Source organism: Anguilla anguilla, chromosome 2 (genome assembly GCF_013347855.1).
Source record: "Anguilla anguilla isolate fAngAng1 chromosome 2, fAngAng1.pri, whole genome shotgun sequence".
Taxonomy (NCBI): Eukaryota; Metazoa; Chordata; class Actinopteri; order Anguilliformes; family Anguillidae; genus Anguilla; species Anguilla anguilla.
The window spans coordinates 4,425,252-4,449,335 of NC_049202.1; the positions used below are offsets into that span (position 1 = coordinate 4,425,252).

The window sequence follows — 24,084 nt, forward strand, 5'->3', positions numbered from 1 at the left end:
CAGAGCAAACCAATTCCTTTAAAAACTAAAATTAAAAAAAAAAAAAAAAAAAAATACTCACTTCCTGGAGAAAATACAACTGGCCAGTCAGGTGTGTTGGGTTTTGATGTTATTTAATCAAACATAAATAAACAAAAGTTTCTGCATGTATTTTACAGATGATATCTACTCAGGTAAATAACTGCAAATGCAGGAGGGTCGTGCACACCTGCGACGGCCATTTTGTGAAACAGACACATCGGTCTGAGATACGGCCACAGATTCTATATGACCACCAGATGCTCAGCTCCATATCATCAACACTGAAAGCTCTGTACCGTTAAGGAAGAAACATTCTGATCTCATGGCAGTTTAGCTAAGGAGCATGACTATGTGCAATACCATGGTAATGGATGTTCTGTTCTGTAGCACCAGAAATTCCTGTAACTGACCAGAGACCTCCTGCAGGGAGGACTGAACTAAGGCAGGAGTGGGATATCTATGGTAGTCATCTACGGTAGTCATCTATGGTGACAGTCATCTATCTATCTATGGTCTTCAGTCTTCAACAGCCGGAGGCCAATCCACGTCCACCGACTAGGGAGCAGAAAAATCAGAGGTCAAACTCCAGCTTTACATTACAGACAATGGCATGAAATATCACAGACGGGTGAACAATGGTCCCGTATAACACTTCTTTTTTGCATTCAATGACATCACGCGGCCCTGTTCACCTCCACATCCAGCTCCAGGATGTCCGTGTCAGCATTCATCAGCTCACACAGGTTGGGTTTCGTTCGCCCAAAGTCCCCATGAACAAACTCCTTGATGTAGCTGGGGGGGGGGGGGGGGGGGGGGGGCAGGGGTTAAGGAGCTTTTGATTAAATTCATTTTGCCCTGAATTCCTTACCTATTTGGAATGCCCAATTGTATTTAATTTCTGCTTATCATGCTTATCATTACAATATCCTAGATCCATTCAGTGTTTACAGCTCAAAACGACCAATGTCTGTAGTACACACTACTCAAACTATCCAGAGTCTAGTGCACACAACACAGACAGACCAGTATCTGTAGTACACGCTTCTCAGACTGTCCAGTGTCTGTATACTGTACACTACTCAAAATATGCAGTGTCTGTAGTGTACACTACTAAAATTATCCAGTGTCTGTGGTGGACACTACTCAAATTATCCAGTGACTACTCATACTGTCCAGTGTCTGTAGTGTACACTATGCGTACTTCTGTAGTGCACACTGCTCAAATTATTCAGTGTTTGTAGAGTACACTACTTATACTATGCAGTGTCTGTAGTGTGCACTACGCGCACTGTCCTATAGTGCACACTGCTCAGGGTGTGAGCACTATGCGCACTGTTCTGTAGTGCACACTGCTCAGGGAGTGAGCACTATGCACACTGTTCTGTAGTGCACACTGCTCTATAGTGCACACTGCTCAGGGAGTGAGCACTTCCTGGCCGCAGAGGATACGTCCCAGCTTGCGTGCGCAGGTTCAGGTGGAAGTGATGCGCGTCCAGGAAGCTGGCAGCCATGGTGTGGATGAGGCGCTGTCGCACCGCCAGCGGCCGCCGGTGCAGCACCCTGAGCGGGGTCTTCTGGGCGATCCTCAGCTCCTGCAGCGCGCGGAGAGAGGAGGGGGGGGGGAGAGGAGAGGAGAGGAGGGGAGGAGAGAGGGGGGAGAGGAGAGGAGGGGCAGAGAGGGGAGAGGAGAGGAGAGGAGAGGAGGGGAGGAGAGAGAGGGGAGAGGAGAGGAGGGGAGGGGAGGAGAGAGGGGGGAGAGGAGAGGAGAGCAGGGGAGGAGAGAGGGGGGAGAGGAGAGGGGAGGAGGAGAGAGGAGAGGAGGAGAGAGGAGGAGAGAGGAGGGGAGGAGAGAGGAGAGCAGGAGAGGAGAGAGGAGAGGAGAGGAGGGGAGGGGAGGAGGGGAGGAGAGGGGAGAGGAGAGAGAAGAGGAGGGGAGAGGAGGAGAGAGGAGAGGAGGGGAGGGGAGAGGAGAGGAGGGGAGGGGAGGAGAGAGGGGAGGGGAGAGGAGAGGGGAGGAGGAGAGAGGAGAGGAGGAGAGAGGAGGAGAGGGGAGAGGAGAGGAGAGGACAGGCATTCACAGCTGCACAGACACGCACACTGGGGCTAGTCCGCAGAGAGCCATGCGCACTGCTAGCATTACCTACATCTTCTGCTTAAAACCCTAATGCAGCCCCCAGCTCTGGCAATGCTGCAATCTCTCAACTGGGACTTTATAAAGCATCAGGACTGCTATGGTGACCGGAAATTAATCCACGTTTACGGAAACCGTGGAAACCGAAGTCACTAAGCAACAACTCTAGCTAATCAACGACTAGCTAATTTAATCAACTATCCTGTTTTGAGGACAAGATGCTAGAAAGAGAAAAAAAAATTGCTGAGCATCATGACGTTAGAGAAAATGATGGAGAAAAAAAACTGAGATTGCGAGTAGATTTTGGAAAAATGGAACAACTGGCCATACCCTGGCCTACGTTGTACCTTGATGTTGTTGATGAACTCAATGTCGTCTTTCTCAATAGGCCTCTGGGTCCAGATGAGGGCTCCGTAGGATTTGGTCTTGTCCTCCTCCCCCTCCTTCATGTGTGCCACGGCATCCCTGCAGGGGACAGGCGTGTTTGTGTCAGCGTGTCCCACCCAGAGATCCAATCACATCAGCCCGTCCCACCCAAAGAACCAATCACATAAGCCCGTCCCACCCAGAGGACCATTCCTGTCAGCCTGTCCCACCCAGAGATCCAATCACGTCGGCCCGTCCCACCCAGAGGACCAATCCTGTCAGCCCGTCCCACCCAGAGATCCAATCACATCAGCCCGTCCCCACCCAGAGATCCAATCACATAAGCCCGTCCCACCCAGAGGACCATTCCTGTCAGCCCGTCCCACCCAGAGATCCAATCACGTCAGGCCTTCCCGCCCAGAGATCTATGGCGAAGCTGTCCGATTATTAAACTCGATCTCTACCTTTTCCCTATCCTGCCATGATAAGAGCTCTGTTCTATGGTTTTTGTATTTTATACTTTTACTGTGCTATCGCCCCCAGGGGATAAATTAAGTTGTTTTTTTGTTTTTTTTAATTGAATTCAAACTGAATAGGACCAGCCTGAATTTTTAGGCCCGTAATTCTCAAAGCTCTCAAAACGCAGTGGAATCGGAGGCCGGGGGCCCTCTCACCGACCTGGTGACTATCTGCAGGTCCCTCACTCTGATCAGCTCTGAGGAACTGTTGATGGCCTGGGAGGAGAGGAGAGACAGGAGACCGTCAGATTCGGAGGGGGGGGGGAGGGGAGGTGTGAAGAGGTGAAAGGGTGGCATGAGGAGGTGAAAGGGTGGGGTGAGGAGGTGGAGGCGAGGTGTGAAGAGGTGAAAGGGTGGGGTGAGGAGGTGGAGGGGAGGTATGAGGAGGTAGAGGGTGGGGTGAGGAGGTGGAGGGGAGGTATGAGGAGGTAGAGGGTGGGGTGAGGAGGTGGAGGGGAGGAGGTGGAGGAGGTGGAGGGGAGGCGTGAGGAGGTGAATGGGGGTTCTGGGTACGGTACCTCCTGGAGCTGGTGCATCTCGGCCCGGCTGAACTGGGCTCTGTGGGGGTTCAGCAGCTCCACGGCGAAGGGGCGACCTGAGGAGAGGAGAGGAGAGCAGCGTTCAGACGCCGCGTCGCTCCGCGCGAATGAGCCGAGAGCAAGGGCCCGGCCTGCCCGAACGCGCGTGGATACGCCCCGCCGCGGCCGAAAACCTGCTCGCGCCGCGATGCGGCTGAGTCACCGTATTTATCAAAACCGTCATCCACCAAACCACTGAATCATTAACCAGCAGGATCCTTCAAAAGGTGAGGTTGAGAAAAGAGCGTCCTTCCCAGAAAGCTCGGGACAGGAAGTGAGCGGTGGCGCGGCGCGGGTGACAGACGGATGGGCGGGGGCAGACGCGGTTTAGGGTTTGGCGGCCAAGGGCCACGTACCCAACAGGCCGAGCCGGACCGGCGAGGTTCTTACCGTTCCCCAGGGTGCGGACGTCCACGTCCTCTCTCCCAGAAGAGCAGAAGTTGAAGCCTGTGTGAGAGCACAGAGGTCAGGCCTGACAAACGCACACCTGCGCGGGGCCTCCAAACACCTGAAGCACAGGTGTAACCCAACACGCGCTTATGTCCTCAACAACCAGACTCGGATTACTGCAGGAATTTGTGCGCATGACATTTTAGAGTTCATTCTGAAGTATTTTCAAATAGTAGACTCTTATAACTACATGGCTAAGAGTATATGGACCCCTGACATCCAACATCCCATCCAAAATTACGGCCATTAATATGGAGTTGGTCCACCCTTTGCTGCTATAACAACCTATACTAGATGTTGGAGCATTGCTGCCGGGATTTGCTTCCATTCAGCTAGATGAGCATTAGTGAGGTCGGGCACTGATTGGGCGATTAGGCCTGGCTCACAGTTGGCTTTCCAACTGATCACAATGGTGTTGGATGGGGTTGAGGTCAGGGGCTCGGTGCAGGCCAGTCAGGTTCTTCCACACACCGATCTTAACAAAACCATTTCTACGTGGACTTCGTCCAAGTTCAAGTCCGTCCCGATATCAAACGAATTGTGAAGAAAGACTTCAGGTTGAAACTTTATTTGAATGAGCTATAAGAATTCAGGGGGGGGGGAGAAAAAAAAACTCCTGAAAATAAATTCCTGAATTCAAATCCTCTGCGTCTGAAGGCATATAATCGTAAATATGGCTCAAAAATACGGTTGGAGTGTTTAACCCCTGAACTGCCGGGGCGCTGGAGCGGGCAGAACTGAGACTGACCCTCGGATCGGAAGGAAGACAGAAGAGGGGCGGTGATCAGCTCCTCCACCGATGACTCCATCCTCCGCTCCCCGTCAATCACCCAGGGCGTCTGCGGCAGAGTGCGCGAGAACTTGTTGTACCTTCCTGAGGAAGAGGAGGAGAAGGAGAGCGTTCTGGGAAAAAGATACCGGCGCTCACACCTTCGCAGTCACCACCGGTTTCTGATTCATAAGGCAGACCAGGAAACGCGCACCTCGTTAAATCAAACAATCAAACAATTTCACACGGTTGTGAACAACGTCGCGTCATCGTCTGCGGGTAAAGCTCTCGCGTCATAAAGCAATCCTGGCGAAGACCTTGGCTGATTGCCCCATTAAACTCGTTCCTCAAACGTCTACTGCAGTGAAATGAGATCATACGACGGCATCTCCTTTTTCCTTTCAGACTAATTCGTAGACAGGCCTCTCGTGGAACTTTTCAGATGTGGGCACAAGCTTTCTGTTTACTGTTGTTCAAAATGCAGACAGGCCATTAATCTCAAGTTCCGCTCGTATTAACCTCACCACAGACAGGAAGTCACGTCGTGTTTTATTTAGCCACATCCCCTATACCTCAGAGAAACGAAGCTCTGTTGTTGGTTATTGACTGACCAGTAACAAACGGGGTATGAAGCTGTACGTAGCCCACAGAGTTACACATTATCAAGCATCTTCGCTTGACTGATGCAAAACACAGAGCATCAAATGGAAATTAGTCACACACACCAACAATTTTTCCAACAATTGCAAGGCGGCAGAAACGTAAGCGTGATTCCGTTCGATAAAGGATTCAAAATCTAAAAAATTACAATTTAGATCTACAAATGCTTCAGTTTCAAAAGCCCGCCATTCCCAACACAGTTCTGTCTCTTCGGCCGATATGTCGCTAACCTTAAACTTGCTAACGGACGATTGGCACGTGTTGTTTTGGATTTGTGACGCAGACAGGCTCAAATGCAGAAGAACACAACTGAACCCATGAAGAGTTGTCCAAGCTGAGGTTTCATTTCCATTTTTGGAGGTTCAACTGACTCCAAAAAAACTCCTTTACAATTTGCATATGTTGTTTGCAAAAACAGACTGACACAGTTTTGAAGCTTCTTTAAGAATGATGACATCTATCCATCCATCCACCTAATAAGGATGACCAGCGTAACATAACCATAGAAGGTTTGCATGAGATCACTGAGAAGACAGGAAGGTGCCGCACCGCCCACACAGCAGGCTTGAGCGGCCCATCGACAGAGTCGCTCGCTGTGTGTTCACTGTGTGAACTAAACTGTGTTCTTGGCTAGAAATAGCTGTACAAAATAAGTATTGTACCTTACTGAACCTGTGTTTAGCAGTTGTCTATGACCATGAAATGCACTTTTTGTACGTCGCTTTGGATAAAAGCGTCTGCCAAATAAATGTGATGTAATATAATTTAATGCCGTGCGAACGCGGGGGTTGGATAGCGAAACTCCAAAAGAAACAGGCCAGAGGTCAAACTCTCTGGCTGGACGGGAGGTGCACGCGTAAAAAAGGAGAGACAGAGGAGCAAAAGCAGTCGCGACCAAACAGTCCCCATTTCAACGGCCCGTCGCGTTAAAGGACAACTCACCAGCCACAAACACAGACACGTGGAGGCACTGAACGTCCTGGGCCGCGCACCCCGTAGAGGGACGGCTGGGGGGACAGGGGAACCGCCTGAGGAACACCGGAAATGGGGAGAGAGAATTGGGAAGGGGTCAAGGGACAATGGTCTTCCAATGCCGTGTGAGCAAATTCAAACATACCAGCTAAAAAGGAGCCATCCTTCCCCACCCAAACCACGGGGATCAAATCGTGAAGTCGGGTGGGCTGAGACGGTAAATACCCTGGTCGCCAGAATGCGTTTGGGCCTTTGAAAACTTATCAAGAATCTCATTTTCTTCCCCAATTCAAAACTTTGTTACGTGAAAAGCACCCTGTGCTCCCCCCCCCACCACTTCCAAGTTAAGCCTTCCTGTTTACTCTCGCGTCCGGTTGTTACCTGCGGAAGTTCTCCTCTGATATCTTCTCCAGGGCCTTCACCACAGCCATTCTAGTGAAGACAGACTGCGGAGACAGTTACAGTTCGGGCAGACGTCGCCGGGGAGGGGGGGGGAGAAAACAGCTCATGAGCGAGAGCAGCATCACGTTCTTAGAAACACGCCGCGCAGCAGACGATCCAGAGGATGTGGTACGTCAAGCGCTGACGCGCTAACGCGCTAGCGCTCGACGCCGCGGGCCAAGCGACGGCCTCGGGGGTTCGGAGGAAACTCTGCCGAAACTCGGAAAGGGGACGGCAAACAGCGGGGGGCCGAAGACGCCCCCTTCGCGGGAAAGCAAAGCACTTCCCAGCCGCCCAGTATGTCCTTCCTCGCTTACGATTAAACTCGGCCTTTGCCTTATTCTTTCTTGAGCTCGCAGAAAAGCAATGCTAACGGAAAAATTACCAACGCTGGAGCACCACGGCACTGTTAATGATAATCAACAAGCCGATGAACACCCGGCCCGAACAAAAAAATTGATCACGGGCAGGACGCACAGCTGCAGATTTTGGACAAATCAACATTTCTGTTTCAAGCCCGGCGTGCAAATTCGGGCTCTCTTACAGTATGTGATCGCTGAACGCAAACAACTGGATAACGGATATGCCCAAACATGGTTAACAGTGGGAGGGGCAGCCCAGAAGTTCATTCAAAGGTAATGTGGACTACCCTCAGGAGTTCACCCTCATTTTTTGTTTATTTCTGTCTACTACCCTCACATAATGAGTTGAAGAAGGGCAGGCACTCCAGAGAGCCATATTGGTAACGAGCCTCTGCTTCTCCCACAGGGCTATCTCACCGTAGCACGGCCAGGCTAACGTGCTAGGCTAACGTGCTAGGCTAACGGGCAGGAACGCACACCGTTCCCACTGCAGCGCTACGCTGCATCAGAAGCGTGTCGCCGAGAGAGACTTCACCAGAACTCTCACCAGCAGCGAACACAGGATGTACACAGGCCTGGCAATTGTATCAATCTGCCCAGCGGAGAATCGCTTTACAAGAATTTGGCATCCTGTTTATGCGACGCAAACCGCAAAGCACGTCTGTGGAGTTAGCGTGAACGCAGGAGTGACTGGTACTCTCTTCAAGCAGGTTATTTTTTCCCCTTTGGTGTACAGTTCACCAGTAAAAAAAAAAAAAAAAAGCCTTCAAAAGAAAATGAGATTGCACTAAGTACGCAACATGAATATCTAACATGCAGTTATCATAAACAGTCAAATGAAAAAAAATGTGGTTTATTTCTTTTCACACACCTTCCTTACGTTTCTTATAAGCACCGTTCAGATAAGCTAAACCGGCACTGCGCAGTGCTCTTGTATTAAAAAAAGCCACAGCTATCGTCAGCAGAACGGCACCAGAATCTGAATAAATCTAATCAGCTCAAAATTCCAATTATTTAAGCTACACGCACATATACAGTAAACATAAAATGATAATAACCTTTTTAAAAATATGATAAATCATCTGGCAAAATCACCGTCAAAATATGACTGAAAATATGATTTCACACCGGTCCACACGGACAAGCCCATACAAAGGGCACTGTGTCGCACCTATGGCCTCAACGTTAGACATGACGACTTCAAAGTTAGACATGATGCAACTGGTCCTCCGGTGTGATTTCCAGACCCGTCCGTGCCACCACCAAGCCCCCCCCCCCCCCCCCCCCCCACCCTCCTATGCGCAAAAAAAAGAAGTTACCTACACGCTGGTGCAAGAGTGAGACCACAGGCTGAAACACATTAAGGCTCTGAGATCAAACCCTGCCCAACGACCCCCCCCCCCAGCAGCAGCCCACACAGCAGTCACCCTTTCACACTGATAATATAACGTCACTTTCACATTGAAAATATAACGTCGCTTTCTTACTGAAGACATAACGTCACTTTCACATTGAAAATATAATGTCACTTTCACACTCAAAACATAACGTCACTTTCACACTCAAAACATAACGTCACTTTCACACTGAAAATATAACGGTAAAATAATTTGAAATGATTGGTGATGGTGTTTATTTAATTGGCCACCCTTTGACTCAGCTCTTAAGCCTTTTATGATACCAGTTCAGGTGCTTCCCCTGCTCGAAAGTGGTGCTAAAGGAGACCCCAACTACTACAGGCCCAACATTACATGGCCTTGCCTCTCAAACCTGCATTTGTGAACTCAAAACAAGTTTCAGCAAGCTCCAAGTGGCTTTAAGAAATCTGACTTGTTAATGAAATCAATAAACAAATTTATAATAAGAAACCCCGCCCTGGGCATGTCGAAGTGTCCTTGAGCAAGACACCTAACCCCTAACTGCTCTGGCGAATGAGAGGCATCAATTGTAAAAGCGCTTTGGATAAAAGCGCTATATAAATGCAGTCCATTTACCATTTACCAAACAAAATGACTTATCTAGAAGTGTTTAAAGAGGACAAGACCATGGGCATTCTGCAACCCTCCAAAACAAAAAAGCAGATTAAAAAAAGGCTCTAGCCTTACCAGTTTGTTTTTGGCTGGTTTAAAGCAGTCAGAACATGTGGTAGCCCTGAGGGGAGAAAAACAAAATGTCAGCCTGCACCCACAGTAACTTTACTACAGTACATAGCTTAAACTCCTATGACACAGCTCTGCAAATCGGTAAAGAGTCTCCAACTGTCACGCCTTCCCATAACAAAGATAAACAATCATGAATGACACTGCATTCTGTGAAGCCGTATAGCCTGAAAACTAAACAGTCCAGATAGGGCAATGTCCAGCCATATTACTCTCAGGGATAAAACAACATTTCCCATGAGCCTTTTTTTCTGCTCACACAGGAAGTCGGGTTTTGGCACAGTGCTGTATTTGTAATGCAAGGTGCCGTGAGGGGATTCTCCATGCGAGCACCGCTACAGGATCAGCAGGTAATTTCCTCCCGTTAGACTTTTAATGCCACTGTTTACTGTAAGACCTTCATGCAAACGTTCGTCAATACAGGCTGCTCACACAATAGCTATGACGCCACAGACTCACACAATAGCTATGACGCCAGACTGACGGCACACGTCAACACAACAACATTTCCCTCCTAAAATTAACCGTCAGAGACCAACAGTGAGCGAGCTCCACATTCCTTTCAATTTACACTCATGCATATTAGACAAAATACACTAAGTAGGTCACATAATGAATGGCATCATCATTACGGTTAAAAGAGAATAGCATTCTTTTCATTGTGTGAAAACAGCTTGTTTCTTTCACAAAAGCTGACTTATGTATACTTTAAAATTTAAAAGCATGACTTGTTTTTTTTTTACCCATGCACAAATCCACATGCCCCAATTTGTATTCAATTACCAGCACATAAAGGTGGGCAATTAGGTGAATTCTGTTCCAGCCACATTTGTAGTAATATATTCAGTTTCCTTGTTTAAAACTCTTTTTCAGTCACGAGGCACATAGCCAATACAAAGATTTGGGTACAAAAACCTAGATTGATACTGAAGTAAGTACCAGTCTTGTGAGGACGTGACCAAGACTACTCAAGACAGCTCCAGCCCGGAATTGCCATAACCAAACCTACAGGTAGGTTCAGTCTTCCAGAAGACCCCAGACCCAAGGAATTCAACAAGAGAGAGATGTGCAAGAGGAGGATGCTGATTGGTGGACCTACAGGAAGTGGCAGTCTCCATCCGTTTCTGGGTGCGTGAACCCCACGCTCACCTCAAAGAGACTCTGTGGGGGAGAGAGAGAGGGAACAGGAGGAAGTGTGAGGACCACCGACTCTTCATCACATCCTGCTGCTCTGCGCTGGAGGCAAGCTGGACAAGCGACGAACAGCTGGCATTAAGCCTGTGTGTGTGTGTGTGTGTGCGTGTGTCAGTGTGAGTGTGTGTGTGTGTGAGTGTGTGTGTGCGTGTGTCAGTGTGAGTGTGTGTGTGTGTGTGTGTGTGGGTGTGGGTGTGTGCGTGGGTGGGTGCGTGGGTGGGTGCATGCATGCCAGTGCATGTCTGTGTGAGCACATGCATGTGTGTGTATAAAGGCGGAGCCCTGGACTGGTTTCAAACAGGTTTAAAAAAAAAAAAGAGCCAGGGGTGTGGCTACACGTGACACTGCCGTCACAGCAGACCTAACGAGCTCCGGTTGGCTCCTCTGGGTGGTGTGTGTGTGTGTGAGAGTGTGTGTGTGTGTGTGTTCAGAGAGTGTGTGAGCATACTGTAGATTCCTTGTGCGTAGGCGGGCGCATTCTTAAAGGCCCTGCCCTAGAACGCTAATCCCTCCATAGCCGTGCGACTCTACTCTGAAAAGGCCCCGCCCCCCCACAGGAAGCCTGTTGATGGGAAATGACCCTCTTGCCTTGGCCAGCACAGGTACGCCCAGCTCCCGAGAGACCAGGTCATTCATGATCCACTTGAAGGCTTCCTTCACCTGGATGACATCATCCTTGCCCAGGCACACCCCCTTCTCCCTGTGCAACACAAGACAGCACGGGGATGCGCAAGTCAGGCACACCCTGAGAACCACGCCACGGCGTCCCAGCATGCACCTGTGACTGAAGCTAACCTACGCTTGCAAAAAAAAAAAAAAAAAAAATTTAAAATTTTTTTAAAAAGAAATAAAAACCTGCCGGTTATTTGTCAGACAGTTAAGGGAACGAGGGATAAATACCGTGTGGCAGACTAACGCTAATCTAACTGTGCTCCTCAACAAAAAAATCAGGGGGCGAATAATGAATTTCTACAATGTTTATTACACATTAACATATCACCACCTTTGGCTTCAAATTTGTGAAAGTCAGACAATCTTGCGGTTCACGATTATTATTATTCATTACTACTATTATTACTAATACTACTACTACTGATATTGCTTTCAGGAAAAGTGGCTTTATTTGTTAAACCTAAAAAGGTGGAATAACAAGCCTGAGAAGAACAGTAACAGAAACAGCGAGGTATTGCGCAATGCTGAGGGCCCACGTCACAGCGGCTTTCTTGAAACCGAGCCAAGCTCTCACACTCACACACACTCTCACACTCTCACACTCTCACACTCTCACACTCTCACACTCTCACACTCTCACACTCTCACACACACTCACACACACACTCTCACACTCACACACACTCTCACACACACTCTCACACACACTCTCACACACTCTCACACACTCACACTCTCACACACACACACTCACACACACACACACTCACACTCACACACACACACTCACACTCACACACTCTCACACACACACACACACTCACACTCACACACTCACACGCTCACACGCACGCGCACGCACTCACACTCTCACACTCTCACACTCTCACACTCACTAATACACACTCTCACTCACACACACTCTCACTCACACACACACTCTCACTCACACACACACTCTCACACTCTCACACACACACACACACTCACACACTCTCACACGCACGCGCACGCACTCACACTCTCACACTCTCACTCTCACACACACTAATACACACTCTCACTCACACACACTCTCACTCACACACACACTCTCACACTCTCACACACACTAATACACACACACACTCACACACACTCACACACTCGCACACGCACACACTCGCACACGCACACACTCGCACACACACACACTCGTACACACTCGCACACGCACACACACGCACACACGCACACACACACATGCACACACACTCACACACACACACACACACACTGCCTCTCCGGGGCTCTGTCGTCCAGGGAAACCCCCGTTACGACATCCCGCACATCGACGCCCCGCCCCTCACGTGCGCACGCGCTCAGTCCAACACACGGCGCTGCGTTTGCATAGCCGGCTAGCAACCGTGCGCACAAAGGCCTGATTCATGCCGCTCCACCGCTACGTGCTAACCGTTGCCCTGCCGCAGTGCTTCTAACTTCCTGTAGCAAATGATAACAGCAGTAATGCAGACACCATGACCAACATGCAAGAGGTAGTCTTAAAGTTTTAAGGGCTTGTTTTGAAATTTGTCAGCTATAAGATGATGGGGAGGTTGGGTCCCTCTGACAAATACGCCAAAGCCAAACCAATGGACAGGGTTCTAGCCTTAAAGAGACAGTGATTCCATGTGACGTGACGACAGGAAGAGGGATGGGATGGGCGCAGCAGGTGAACAGGCCGGGCGGGCGAGGGGGCCTACCTCACTTGCTTCTTGACGAGCAGCCAGGTGGAGTGCTGCCGACACACCATCCCCCGATTCAGAGAGGGAAAGACAGACAAAGAAGACGCGGGTTAGCACGTTTAGCGAAGCTGCCCGCGACGCGTTAGCCGGGCAAGCCGTGTTTCCCAGCTGGCGACTGGCCAGGCGCGGGGGGGGATTCCACATTCACACGCTCGGCCGAATGCGCCAAACGCGTCGTCCCCCCCCCCCCCCCCCCCCCCCCCCCCACCACCACCGCTCGGGGTTTCACAAAGGCACAGCGTCCTGCTGAACGATTACAGCAGTGGTTAAAAAAAAAGGAAAACGTCACAGGGTTTCGGGGAGGATTCAAGCCCATGGCCTTTACCATCGCTTCGGCTGTGGCGCAAGCTTGCGAACGGCGCCCATACCTGCAGGGGGATTGTGGGTAGAGAGAGAGGGTGGCGGGTGGGCCGACGCTTTGAAGAAGCCGCGGCCGCGGTCGGCGGGCCCACTCGCTCAGTGACATCATGGCGCAAGTTCTGAAAGCCTGTCGTCACGCCGCGCCGCAGCGGCGGTGGGGGGGGGGGGGGGGGGGGTTGCACTGGACGGGGGCGGGAAGCTGTGCGTCGTTAGCCCCTCCCCCGCCCCACCCCCGCTCCAACCGCTGACGGCTCCGACTTTCAGTTTATCAACGGACGCAAACAGGAACTGCAGCTGAAGTCAACCGCTCTTTTTCACAGAGCCGCCAAATTTCGCTAACTGTGCAGTCGTAGACAAATGCGTAACGCAACAGAAACAAAATCATCGTCGTAAAAAACTCAAACGTGATGTTGGTAAACTGTAATCTCCATGAACCTACAGTGTAGGCCTGTGTAAGCCTTTGTAAAACATTGCTGTTACAGCAAACTGGAAAAACAAAGATTTCATAAGAGTATAACATCAAATTAATTAACAACTGTCATGATTTAATAACACACAATCAAGTAAGATGATCACTTTCAGAATGTAATTTGGAACTGAATTACAGTACAGTCAATTACAGAGTGTATGCAATACAGTCCAGTTATCATTGTACATCAAATCACGCATTTATGAAGGAATTGCCCTTTGCTGTGTTTATTGAATGCTGGGGAAATGTAGAAAGGGAAAGAATGGTCTTTTTATGAAGACATGTGGCAGCACAACATACAGTATCTGTGCCAAGTTGTTATAAATCACATTTAATACAACTAATATACGTTGGGTTTTCAAGAGCAGTTGCTAGCTGTTGATGTGGAATATCAAACTAGTGCTGTCAATCACATTAGCAAATGTTAAGGAAATATGCAGAAGAGGTCAAAGCACTGCACCCATAAGGATTAATGTCTATACATTTCTTCCATGGAAATCTCTCATCCAGATAATTATAATATGTACAGCTTAGTCTTAGTACACTGAAATAAAATCATTTTAGCACGTTCAGCTGAGAAACACATTTGCATATACGGTATTACGAGCGAAACTAGTGTTTCCATTAAACGGAAACAATGAAAACAGTACACTCCTACCACCTAGAGGTCAAGATTGAAACTACATAAAATTAAAATATGGTTCGGAAACTTGGTCCTGGGTGACCCCAATGTACACAGGTTTTTTTCTTACCATAATTTTAATCCCAGAATTTTTACAAGCTTTAAATTTTTCTTAATTACCCTTTGCATGTTTTAAGTGAATATTTACTCTCTTAAGCCGCATTATGATAGAAATAGCAATGAATGCCATGAAGAATAAAAGTCCCATGTTCACATTGGGCAGTATTGCAAAGGATAACACAAAGAGAGGTAAAAAAATAAATAAATAATAATAATGAATTAACTGATAAAATTAAAATACTGAGGTAAAACAATAGGTTCCTCATCTAGAAAAAACTACGACCTGAAAAAACTACAAAAAACAGACACTCACCTCTCTGACGGACAGCTGGGCGGGAAGTGAGACGGACAGAACCAAACTGTCAAACTGATAATCTTCCGCAGTCACCACCTCCGATACCTGCAACACAGTAACACTGGAATATCGCCGCTTTTGATTGGACGGTCAAAAAAAAAACATCATGAACCAATTATGGTACACCTTGGGGGCAGTCTGTCAGCCTATCCAACAAGAACAGCCAGACGTTAAAGATAAAGATAAAGATAAAGATAAAGAGCCCCCCCCCCCCCCCCCCCCCCCGCCATTATGTGTTTCCTGGCTACTGTGGTCTTCGATCATACCTTTTTGGCGAAGGTTTTGTCACAGTAGTGCTGCAGCACACCCAGACACACCACGCACACTGTACTGGACACAGCCGTGTCCACATCCGTCTCTGGCTGGGGTTGGGTGCCCCCTGCTCCGTCCCCGTCCTCTGCATCGCCCTGCTCCGTTTCAAGTCGTGCTTTTTTGCATGGCGGGTCCTCTGGGCGCTCCTGTTTTGCCCCGTCGCTGGGTTTATCACCCTCCTCATCACTTACAAAGGCGTGAAGTTCACTTGCCAGGTCCTAAAGAATACCAAAAAAAAACACACGTTTAAGCATTTCAGAACACATATGTTACAATCAGGCATTTGGCAGATTAACTTTTCCAGAACAATGTGCATGAGTGCATGCAATTTCTGAAAGGCGGGTAGCGCACAGAAATAATGACGTGAATGAATGTGAACTGTATCTGCGCATCTGATCAATAGAAAATCGCTGTGGTTCACGTGGTACATGTATGGTGTTTTGAGTAAGCGTTGAGCATCCAGGCTTTTACCTCGTAGGTCTGACGATACGCCGACTGCAGCCCGATGCAGCAAAACCGCAGTACACAGCGCGCGCAGCAGCCTGCGGCCAACAGCGCGCGCACTATGGGCCGGTCCTTCGTCTTCAGCGGCAGCATGGTTCTACGCAAAGAACAGCGTCATTTTAACATACGCATTAGAAGGTTCTTCGGATTAAACTGATGGAATTTTCAGATGCAGTAAAGATGCAGGTGTGAAAGGTCTAATTCAGGGCTCCTCCAGAAAGGACAGGTGTGGGTGCAGTGGGTTTGTGGGTATTTTGTTTCAAGCAAGTGACGTTAGTAACCCACCCGATTCTACGAAGGTCTTTAGCAAAGACTCGGATGATTAGTAGAATCAGGTGGGTTAGTGCTTGGTTGGAACAAAAGCTTTTACCCACACCGGGCCTTACAGATAAAATGGAGGACCCCTCTGGTCTAGTTTCATTCCCTGCCATACCATGGCAAGGTGAGGCATTACAATGTAACTGTCTCACATAACATGGTGAGTTCAAGAGGGTAAAACAGTGCTGCGTGCAGCTGTGCGCATTTTGGAAGGAAAACGTGTCTTGGAATAGTTCCTTCGTACACACACCTGATGCGACTGCACAGTAGTGCAAAGTTAAAATCACATTTTTGCGAGCTCCTCCACAAACCCTTTTTGAAAGTCCTTCTCTTATAATGCTTCTTAGTGAAGTAATACACTCCAGGACATACGGACTATACTACATATGCATTAGTGTATGTGTACTTGACGTTTTTAAGAACACAAGCGGTAAGTGTAACCAAACCCTGGACTTCACTTCCCATCAGTGCCTCCGAGAACCTCGTGGCTCGTGCGTGTACTGGTGAATGTACTTGGCTGGACAACTACGCATCTAATCACATTAACCAAAGTACATAAACAGTGCCATTAATAGTATTGGCTATAATTATACTATTAGTATAATAGTATTATTATTGACTAGAGCTAGCTGAAGAAACAAACGAGCCAGTAAACACATTGTTCTAGTAGGCTACATGCATGTTTTCAGTAGGCTACTGGGTAACTAGCCAGCCAGCCTATTTGCCAGGCAGAGCCAAATAAAAAATCCCTGTTCAAAATCCAGACAGATATGCAAACAGCAAATTATTTGTATGCGGTGTGAAGAAACTAGCAAGTTACACCAGTTAACTTGGGTAACTAGCGTAGCTAACATTAGTTGCTAACTGTAAGTTGCAAGCTAACTTGGCCATACTATTAGCTAGGACCAAACTAACATTACATATAATTAATTTTCTTGAGACCAATCCGCGAAGCCACACAGCCAGAACTTCTGCAGACTCACCGTGCTATCTACTTGGTTAGCCAAACACTGATGCTAACGTTACCTTAAGGTAGAAGACAATTTATACATAGCTAACATCTCCTAGCCAGCTATGTCGCGGCTGTCAGAGAATGAACGCAATGCGTCTGACGTTGTTTGCGTCGAGGGAAAACAAATCTATCCTGGATAATCAGTAGCTTTATAACAGATAATATTAACGTTGCATATATAAGCATGTACTTAAAGACAAACGAAACAGTATGCGCAATGTTTTACCTCGTTACCTCACGAACAAAGTAATATGTCACGATCGAGCCTTTAATATTTTCTGACCTGCGTTCGACGTTTGAAAATCGACTGACATAGTCTAGTTCCAGCTTCAGAGATTTAGTGAAACTCGTAGAACTTAATTAGAACTTGTACATACGTTCAGTTCTGTGGGTCCACAATAAGCCACAATATAATCAATTACCAAACTATGTTATAATTGTATGCTTATATATGATAATATGTGCAGATGCCATTTTTGGTTCAATACTACAAAACAATTATAAGAAAGTAAAATTGGTAACTTTTATCATGAAATTTCCCGCTATGGTGGCTACCGGAAGTTTTTTTTTTTATTGTGGGTTATTTCCTGTTCTCAGCTGTCCGAAGTTCGCGTTCTAGGGTTAGGTAGTTAGCCGTGTTTAGCTGTGTAAACAGTGCACTTTTTGGTGTGATATTTTAAAGGATGGCGTCGCAGCCTCCTCCAAAACCTTGGGAAAGACGGATACCAGGCGCAATTCCAGGACCAGCCAACTATCAGTGCGTAAAATTCAATGTTACTAGCTGCCAGGTAGATATAGGGCCTGGTATGAAAAGCTAACGATACCGTGTATGCTAGGTAGATGGCTAGTTGATGCTACCAAGACGTTGGATAACCAACAAAATTGGCGACACCAGCAAGAAATGTTTCCACTGTCTGTCATATTTGTATGTTGGTTAGCTACGAAAGATTGATATTTAGTAAACGACGTATGACAATATGCTAACGTCAGGCAGCCTACCAGCTAGAGTTACTGTATATTTAACTTAGGTTAGCTAGGTAGCCGAGATGGCTTCTAAGCAAGTACAAATTACAAATGCATAACTATTGCAGATTGTGACTTTTTGCAGATTGTTGTCATTAATGTATTAACGTTGCTTTAACATTCATTAACGACAATTTCGCTGTCATGGCCGTGGTAACATTGCTTCGAATAGACACAAAACTTGGACAAACACGGTAACATGACGCTTTGTTTATATTAGTAGTCGTTCAAGAGTCACCGGTGGCTCAATAGCTAACAAACTACAGCAGTTGTCATTTGACTGCAAAGTTCGCTAACATAGCTAGCAGACGTCGATTATATCAAATCACTGCCGTTAAATTGCCATTTTGTAACACAATCTACAAGATTTTCGATTTTGCGCACAAGGGCAATGTTAAACTACCATGTCCGAGAGTCTCTGTGGCTATTCAGTAGTACCCATGCAGAGGTGTTGTGGATTTAATACAGGACAAATGATTATGTGCTTAAAGTCTTGTTATAAAATATAGTTATAAAATATTACATTTCGGTAGGGTTGGACTGAGAAATTCATCCTACATCCGTCATTCTTGGTTGTACTGGGGATCTTGGGTTTTAGTTCAGCGTGCAAATTGCATCACTTGTGCAGTGGTTAGAAACCCACAGCACGCATTCTTCAGTTACAGTTTCAGTTACAGACTTATTGTCTTTTGGTTAAAAAAAAAGTGCTCACACTTAGTTTCAAAGATTATTCTAAGTACGCCAGGTTCTTGGCTTGTTTGATTGCCGTATTTCTCTCATCAACAGGTCGACGGAGTTGGGACCTTCCAGACTGTCGAGGCCGGGTCCTCCGGTTATGACTCGCGTGGCACCGCCAATCCCGCCGCGGCCCGTCCAGCCGTCGGGCATGTCCGCGTACCGGCCCGCGTACGGCTCCCTTTCCTCGACGTACAGCCCCTACGGCGGCTCGCCCTACGGCGGCTACAGCCCGTACGGCTACGGAATCGGCGGCGGCGGGCTGGGCTACAACCACTTCCGGGCGGAGGACACGGCCCCGAGCCGCTTCGTGCAGCAGGCGGAGGAGAGCAGCCGCGGCGCCTTCCAGTCGATCGAGAGCATCGTGCACGCCTTCTCCTCCGTCAGCATGATGATGGACGCCACCTTCTCCGCCGTGTACAACAGCTTCCGCGCCGTGCTGGACGTGGCCAACCACTTCTCGCGCCTCCGGGTGCACTTCACCAAGGTCTTCTCCGCCTTCGCCCTGGTGCGCTCGCTGCGCTACCTCTACCGCCGGCTGCAAAGGATGCTGGGACTGCGCCGCACGTCGGAGGCGGAGGACCTGTGGGCGGACAGCGCCGGGACGGCGGTGGTGGAGGCCGGGGCGGGGGGGCCAGGGGCGTCCGACCCGGCGGCGAATTCGGTCAAGTCCTGGCCCATCTTCCTGTTCTTCGCCGTCATCCTCGGCGGGCCGTACCTCATCTGGAAGCTGCTGAGCTCTGCTGAGGGGGTGGAGGAAATCAGTAAGGGCATTTCACTGTTCCTTAGTGTGCCATCTCTGTACTAGTTTACATTGGAAATATGTCAAACTCCTTAACGAACACTCAAAACGGTTATACTCGCAGTGGGTAATGATGCATGGGCTTTTCTGTGCCTGATGGAGACACTTTCCATCGATCACTTGGACCTCGAAATGCTCTAGATTCTTTTTACGGGCGAGTCTACAAGGAATCCATGGTAACCTAATTCTCTGTTTCTTTAAACGCTAAATTCTGGTACAGCCACCAACTGGGCCAATGGGGACGATGACCACGTGGTCGCCAGGGCTGAGTTTGACTTCACCGCGGCCGCCGACGAGGAGATCTCGGTGCGAGCGGGAGACATGCTCAACCTGGCACCCAAGGGTAAGAGATAAGGCCGACGGGGGAACGAGGGGTTCTGTTCAGCTTCAGCTGAAGCTATTTGATCTGATCTGGGTTTAACCTTCAAGCTGCAAGTTCATTTGGTGTTGATAGTCTGTACAGACTTTTCAGAACTGCTTACATTGTTTACAATCGCCTCTTTTTTTCCCTGACCTTGGCTTTTTTTTTCTTGTAAAAAAACACGTGAGAGTCCCACAGGTCTTCAAAAATGTCTTGAGTGTGCTTGAATGTGGGAAAATTCCATAACTTTTTACAACATCTGAAATGTTTTAGAGATGTTTTAGACCCTGATTCACACTTAGGGGCTGAAAAATGTAGGAAGTGTCCTGGAGTGCCCTTGAGTGGTGCAGAGGCCCCTGGAGTTCCCGCTCTCAGCCTCCATGTTGTTTGTCACAGAGCAACAGCCGCGGGTGCGGGGTTGGCTGCTGGCCAGCCTGGATGGGCAGGCCACGGGCCTCGTCCCCGCCAACTACGTGAAGGTCCTGGGGAAGAGGCGGGGGAGGCGGCAGGCGGAGCTGGAGGTCGCCGTGCAGGAACCGCAGCCGTCGCCGCGGCAACAGGGACCGCCCCCTTCGCACGGGCTGGCTCCGCCCACGGGCCCCGCAGCCGCCCAGCTCGGCCTTGCGGAACAGGAGGAGGTGCTGGACTCCGTGTTCAGGGAGGTGCCGGAGGAGAGCCATGGCCTACTGTTCCCCGGTGTCCAGGCTGTCGCCGCCTCTTCCTCATCCTCCGGTCTGGCCGAGAAGATCGACCTGTGAGACTTCATCGCTGCTCCATTCGCAGGGGAGAGAGACTCTCGTTCAGTGGCCCTTCCCACGCCTGCTCAGAAGAATGTTTCCTTTTCCAGTCTGTGTTGGGGAGGGGAGGGGAGGGGGGGGGGGGCGGGGGTACAGTAGTCCAGTTGCAAGCAGTGGGGAAACTGGTCATACTCTAACCATCTGTGAAGACATGCAAAAAGTTGACACGGGTCTACACAAACCAGATAATGTTGGTTGGGTTTCAGCTAGATTGACAGTTGCTCTGCTTACCCTTTGATTAACGCAAGCAGGCTCTCACCGCTTGCAGACGATGCCGCCATTGGCTGTGTGGTGGGGAATGCAAACGGTCTGAGCACTGCGGCAGACTGACTTACTGCACTGACACCTCATGTGGGTAGAATGTACATTTATTTGACAACGGTCTTTAGTTCTTGTTTAATTTGTGTCTCTTAACAAAAAAAAAAAAAAAACAACTATGTTAAAGTGTCTGAATACGTCGGTTGTGCGAAAGGTTTCATGACTCGGAACGTAATGAAGAAGAGAAACTTCCGCAGTCCTTGAGAATGCATTTTTCCTGACATGTCTTTGGAAAGTGGTGAAATGTCACACCGTCCTTAAAAAGCCAAGGCAGAGAATCGGAATGACGAGTGCACAGGGAGTAAGTGCTACTGTGGACAAATATTGTGTATGTTAGATTCAAGAAGAAATAAAGACGGTGTTATATGTGTGAACCGATGAGACATTTATCTTGTAAACTTAAGTCACGTTCACTCAAAGCCATAATTCTGCTTTATGGGGCACTACATGACTGTTTTCTGGGGAAAAAAAATAGCAGTAGTTTACAATTACTAGATCATTTGAATTTAAAATGACCAGTTTGATGGAAGCTTAAATAAGTGTTTGAAAGAGAAGGTCAGGGAGAGTTGTTTGACAAATCAAAAGCGCAAAATCGACCTTTAAAAGCTTGCTTCATAGCAGTTTTGATACGGCCAACCAAGCACGTTCCCTGAGTTTCATTTTCTTCCACAGCCAATAAAGGTGCCTTTAAAGGCTTTCATTACAACAGCGTTGTAAGGTTTGTTATCCTTCCAACCAATGGGAACGATTTTTATTGAATTCTTAGGATGTCACATTTGTAACGGCAGGTGTGTCGTCAGGTCCTCCTTCCTGAACTTAATGTGATACGAGCTGTGAGGTACTTTATTTAAAATGGCTTCATGTTGAGACGGTTGTACCTCAACGCTGCATTAATTTCAGCTTCTCAATGTGAACAAGTGTGTATGTTCTGAAAGGTTTTGGACCTGTCGGGAGATGAGCTCGGTGAAGTGACAAAGGCAAGTTAAAGTCACACCATCTACATGAAAAGAAATGCTGATTTAATTGCTTTGACTTAATATATTTTTTTAATTCTTTGTCACTTTTTTTGCTGTGAGGTCTTTTAAAACTGGGAATTGGTTAAACTGAAGTGTAAAATTCAGTAATGTATCAAAACTGTCACGGACCTTAAGTGTCACATTTGTCTATCCAAAGTGGTTTGATTTTCGGAAGATTAATTCAAACCATGATTAGTAATGTAAAATAGAAAAATGGTACTCAATTATTTTGGCAATAAAAATGTTCTAAAAGTTGACCTCTCTGTGTAAGTCCTTTCTAACAGTTGGGGTTTAGGAGTGTGTTGGCCTAAGTACACCTATTGCAGGTAATTGTGGTGCTGAATCCTGGTTCCAGTGCTGTCTGCTGAGTGTTGTGTGCTCTCCAGCGCCCTCTAGTGGCCTCTCCTTCCCTGCATCCACCCTCGCGGCTTCATGGATCCCACATCTAAACCACCCCTTTGCGTGTTCGCAAGCATTCTTCGTTGTGGGGCAGCCTGTCTTAAGTATAAGGCACAAGCAATCCTGCGAGCCCTGGCACAGGCAAAAAAAAAAAAAAAAACGTGGCTACGTTGGAGTAGTGAGCAAACGTTAGGCTACTCACCAATTTCGGAAGTGTTTTCTGTGGCACTGGGCACATCGGTAGACGCACTTGAAGTTGATGCTGGGGAAGACTCCACCACCTTAATGGGTGAGCTTGTTGGGCGAGTGCCTAGAATGCAGGCAGGTCGTCATATCAGGTCGTAATAAAAAGGACCTTTGTCCTTATTTCTCGATGCACCGCTTCTCTCTTTGTATGCTGCTGCCGAAGTTTCTTTATCTTCAGGTGGCATTGCTCTCCTGTCCTCTCATACCCTCTCTGTCTCATCCTCTCCAAAAATACCTGGAAAGTTTCGGCATTTTTGTGCGTGTTAAAAGTCTTGTAGACTTTTTATATTGTCGTCGGACCATATTTCAATTAAAAACTTTGTCTCCTCCTCTCCCCATATGCTACCACGGCTCATTTTTTCCCTTGTCTTCTACTCTACTTCTTCTCTCGGTTGTTTCCTGCTCTGACGGAAACCACTGGAACTTCCTGTAAATGGTCCGAAAGTCCGAACCACCCAAAAAAATGTTTTCACACTAGAAACGAACCGAACCATGGTTCAGTTTGATCCGGACCGACACCACCTCTTGTCGTCGGAACAATTGTCGGCTGGTTGGTTCGGGGGAGGTTTCACACCTGTAAATTTGTTTCAGATCAAACTGAAAAGTCCAAACGAAGTAGGTGTGAAAGGGCCCTAAGAACACTAACTCAAATCCTGGTGGGCTACGGCGTCCGCAAATTTTTGTAGTTTATTTTCTATGGTTAGCCAGTGTAGGCCCTGGAAGCGAGCCACTTGACTTTCTAGCCAATCAGTAGCTTAAATTAAGTACAAAGTCCTGAGACACACACAAAATCCAAAAAGACTTGTGTCCTTCCAGACCTGGGCCCCATATCTGTGCTGATTAAAACCTGGAACCCTCCCAAATATAACCCTGAACTTTGAACATGTTTATAACAATGACAGAGGTGTGGCTTTTACCTGTATTTCCACCTTAAACTCAATTGGGAGGTTGATGATCAGCCATTAGGCTGTAGGACTTGACTGAGATTCAGGCTTCAATTTTCTATCACCACTCGGTCCAGTCAGGATGGGGACTATTGATTCCATATTGTTTTTAATCATCTTATGCTGTTATTGTTTCAAGAACACAGGAGGCAACCCCATTGGTGAGTAGACTCGTGTTTTGCTATTTATGATTTTCAGTTAGCAAAAATAAAAATTATGGTAGATTCATGAACACATAACATAGTTTAAAATTAGTTTGAATAACCAACTGAAATGTGTAGAGGTTGCAAAATC

General features: G+C 47.9%; 2 protein-coding genes across 4 annotated transcripts; one reads left to right on the forward strand and one right to left on the reverse strand.

Moving 5' to 3' along the window:
* Nucleotides 1-94: 94 nt before the first annotated feature.
* pus10 (pseudouridine synthase 10) lies at nucleotides 95-17,518 on the reverse strand. Of its 3 annotated transcripts, none has more exons than XM_035404446.1 (18): nucleotides 17,433-17,518; nucleotides 15,787-15,916; nucleotides 15,270-15,533; nucleotides 14,962-15,048; nucleotides 13,036-13,070; nucleotides 11,210-11,321; nucleotides 10,527-10,588; nucleotides 9,374-9,419; nucleotides 6,847-6,911; nucleotides 6,436-6,521; nucleotides 4,813-4,938; nucleotides 4,005-4,061; nucleotides 3,555-3,631; nucleotides 3,197-3,252; nucleotides 2,500-2,617; nucleotides 1,471-1,613; nucleotides 714-813; nucleotides 95-576 (listed from the first exon to the last, which is right to left on the reverse strand). In XM_035404446.1, exons 2-18 carry the CDS (start codon nucleotides 15,910-15,912, stop codon nucleotides 538-540), a joined length of 1,599 nt encoding a protein of 532 aa, XP_035260337.1. In that variant the 5' UTR covers nucleotides 15,913-15,916; nucleotides 17,433-17,518; the 3' UTR covers nucleotides 95-537. The 3 variants fall into 3 exon arrangements, with proteins under 3 accessions (XP_035260337.1, XP_035260336.1, XP_035260335.1); XM_035404445.1 differs by having other exon boundaries at nucleotides 17,376-17,514; XM_035404444.1 differs by lacking the exon at nucleotides 17,433-17,518 and adding an exon at nucleotides 17,121-17,262.
* Nucleotides 17,519-17,721: 203 nt separating this feature from the next.
* pex13 (peroxisomal biogenesis factor 13) lies at nucleotides 17,722-22,458 on the forward strand. Its single transcript, XM_035404447.1, has 4 exons — nucleotides 17,722-17,906; nucleotides 18,959-19,671; nucleotides 19,930-20,052; nucleotides 20,467-22,458. The coding sequence occupies exons 1-4, from the start codon at nucleotides 17,833-17,835 to the stop codon at nucleotides 20,826-20,828; spliced, it is 1,272 nt and encodes a 423-aa protein (XP_035260338.1). The 5' UTR covers nucleotides 17,722-17,832; the 3' UTR covers nucleotides 20,829-22,458.
* The last annotated feature ends 1,626 nt before the right edge of the window (nucleotides 22,459-24,084 follow it).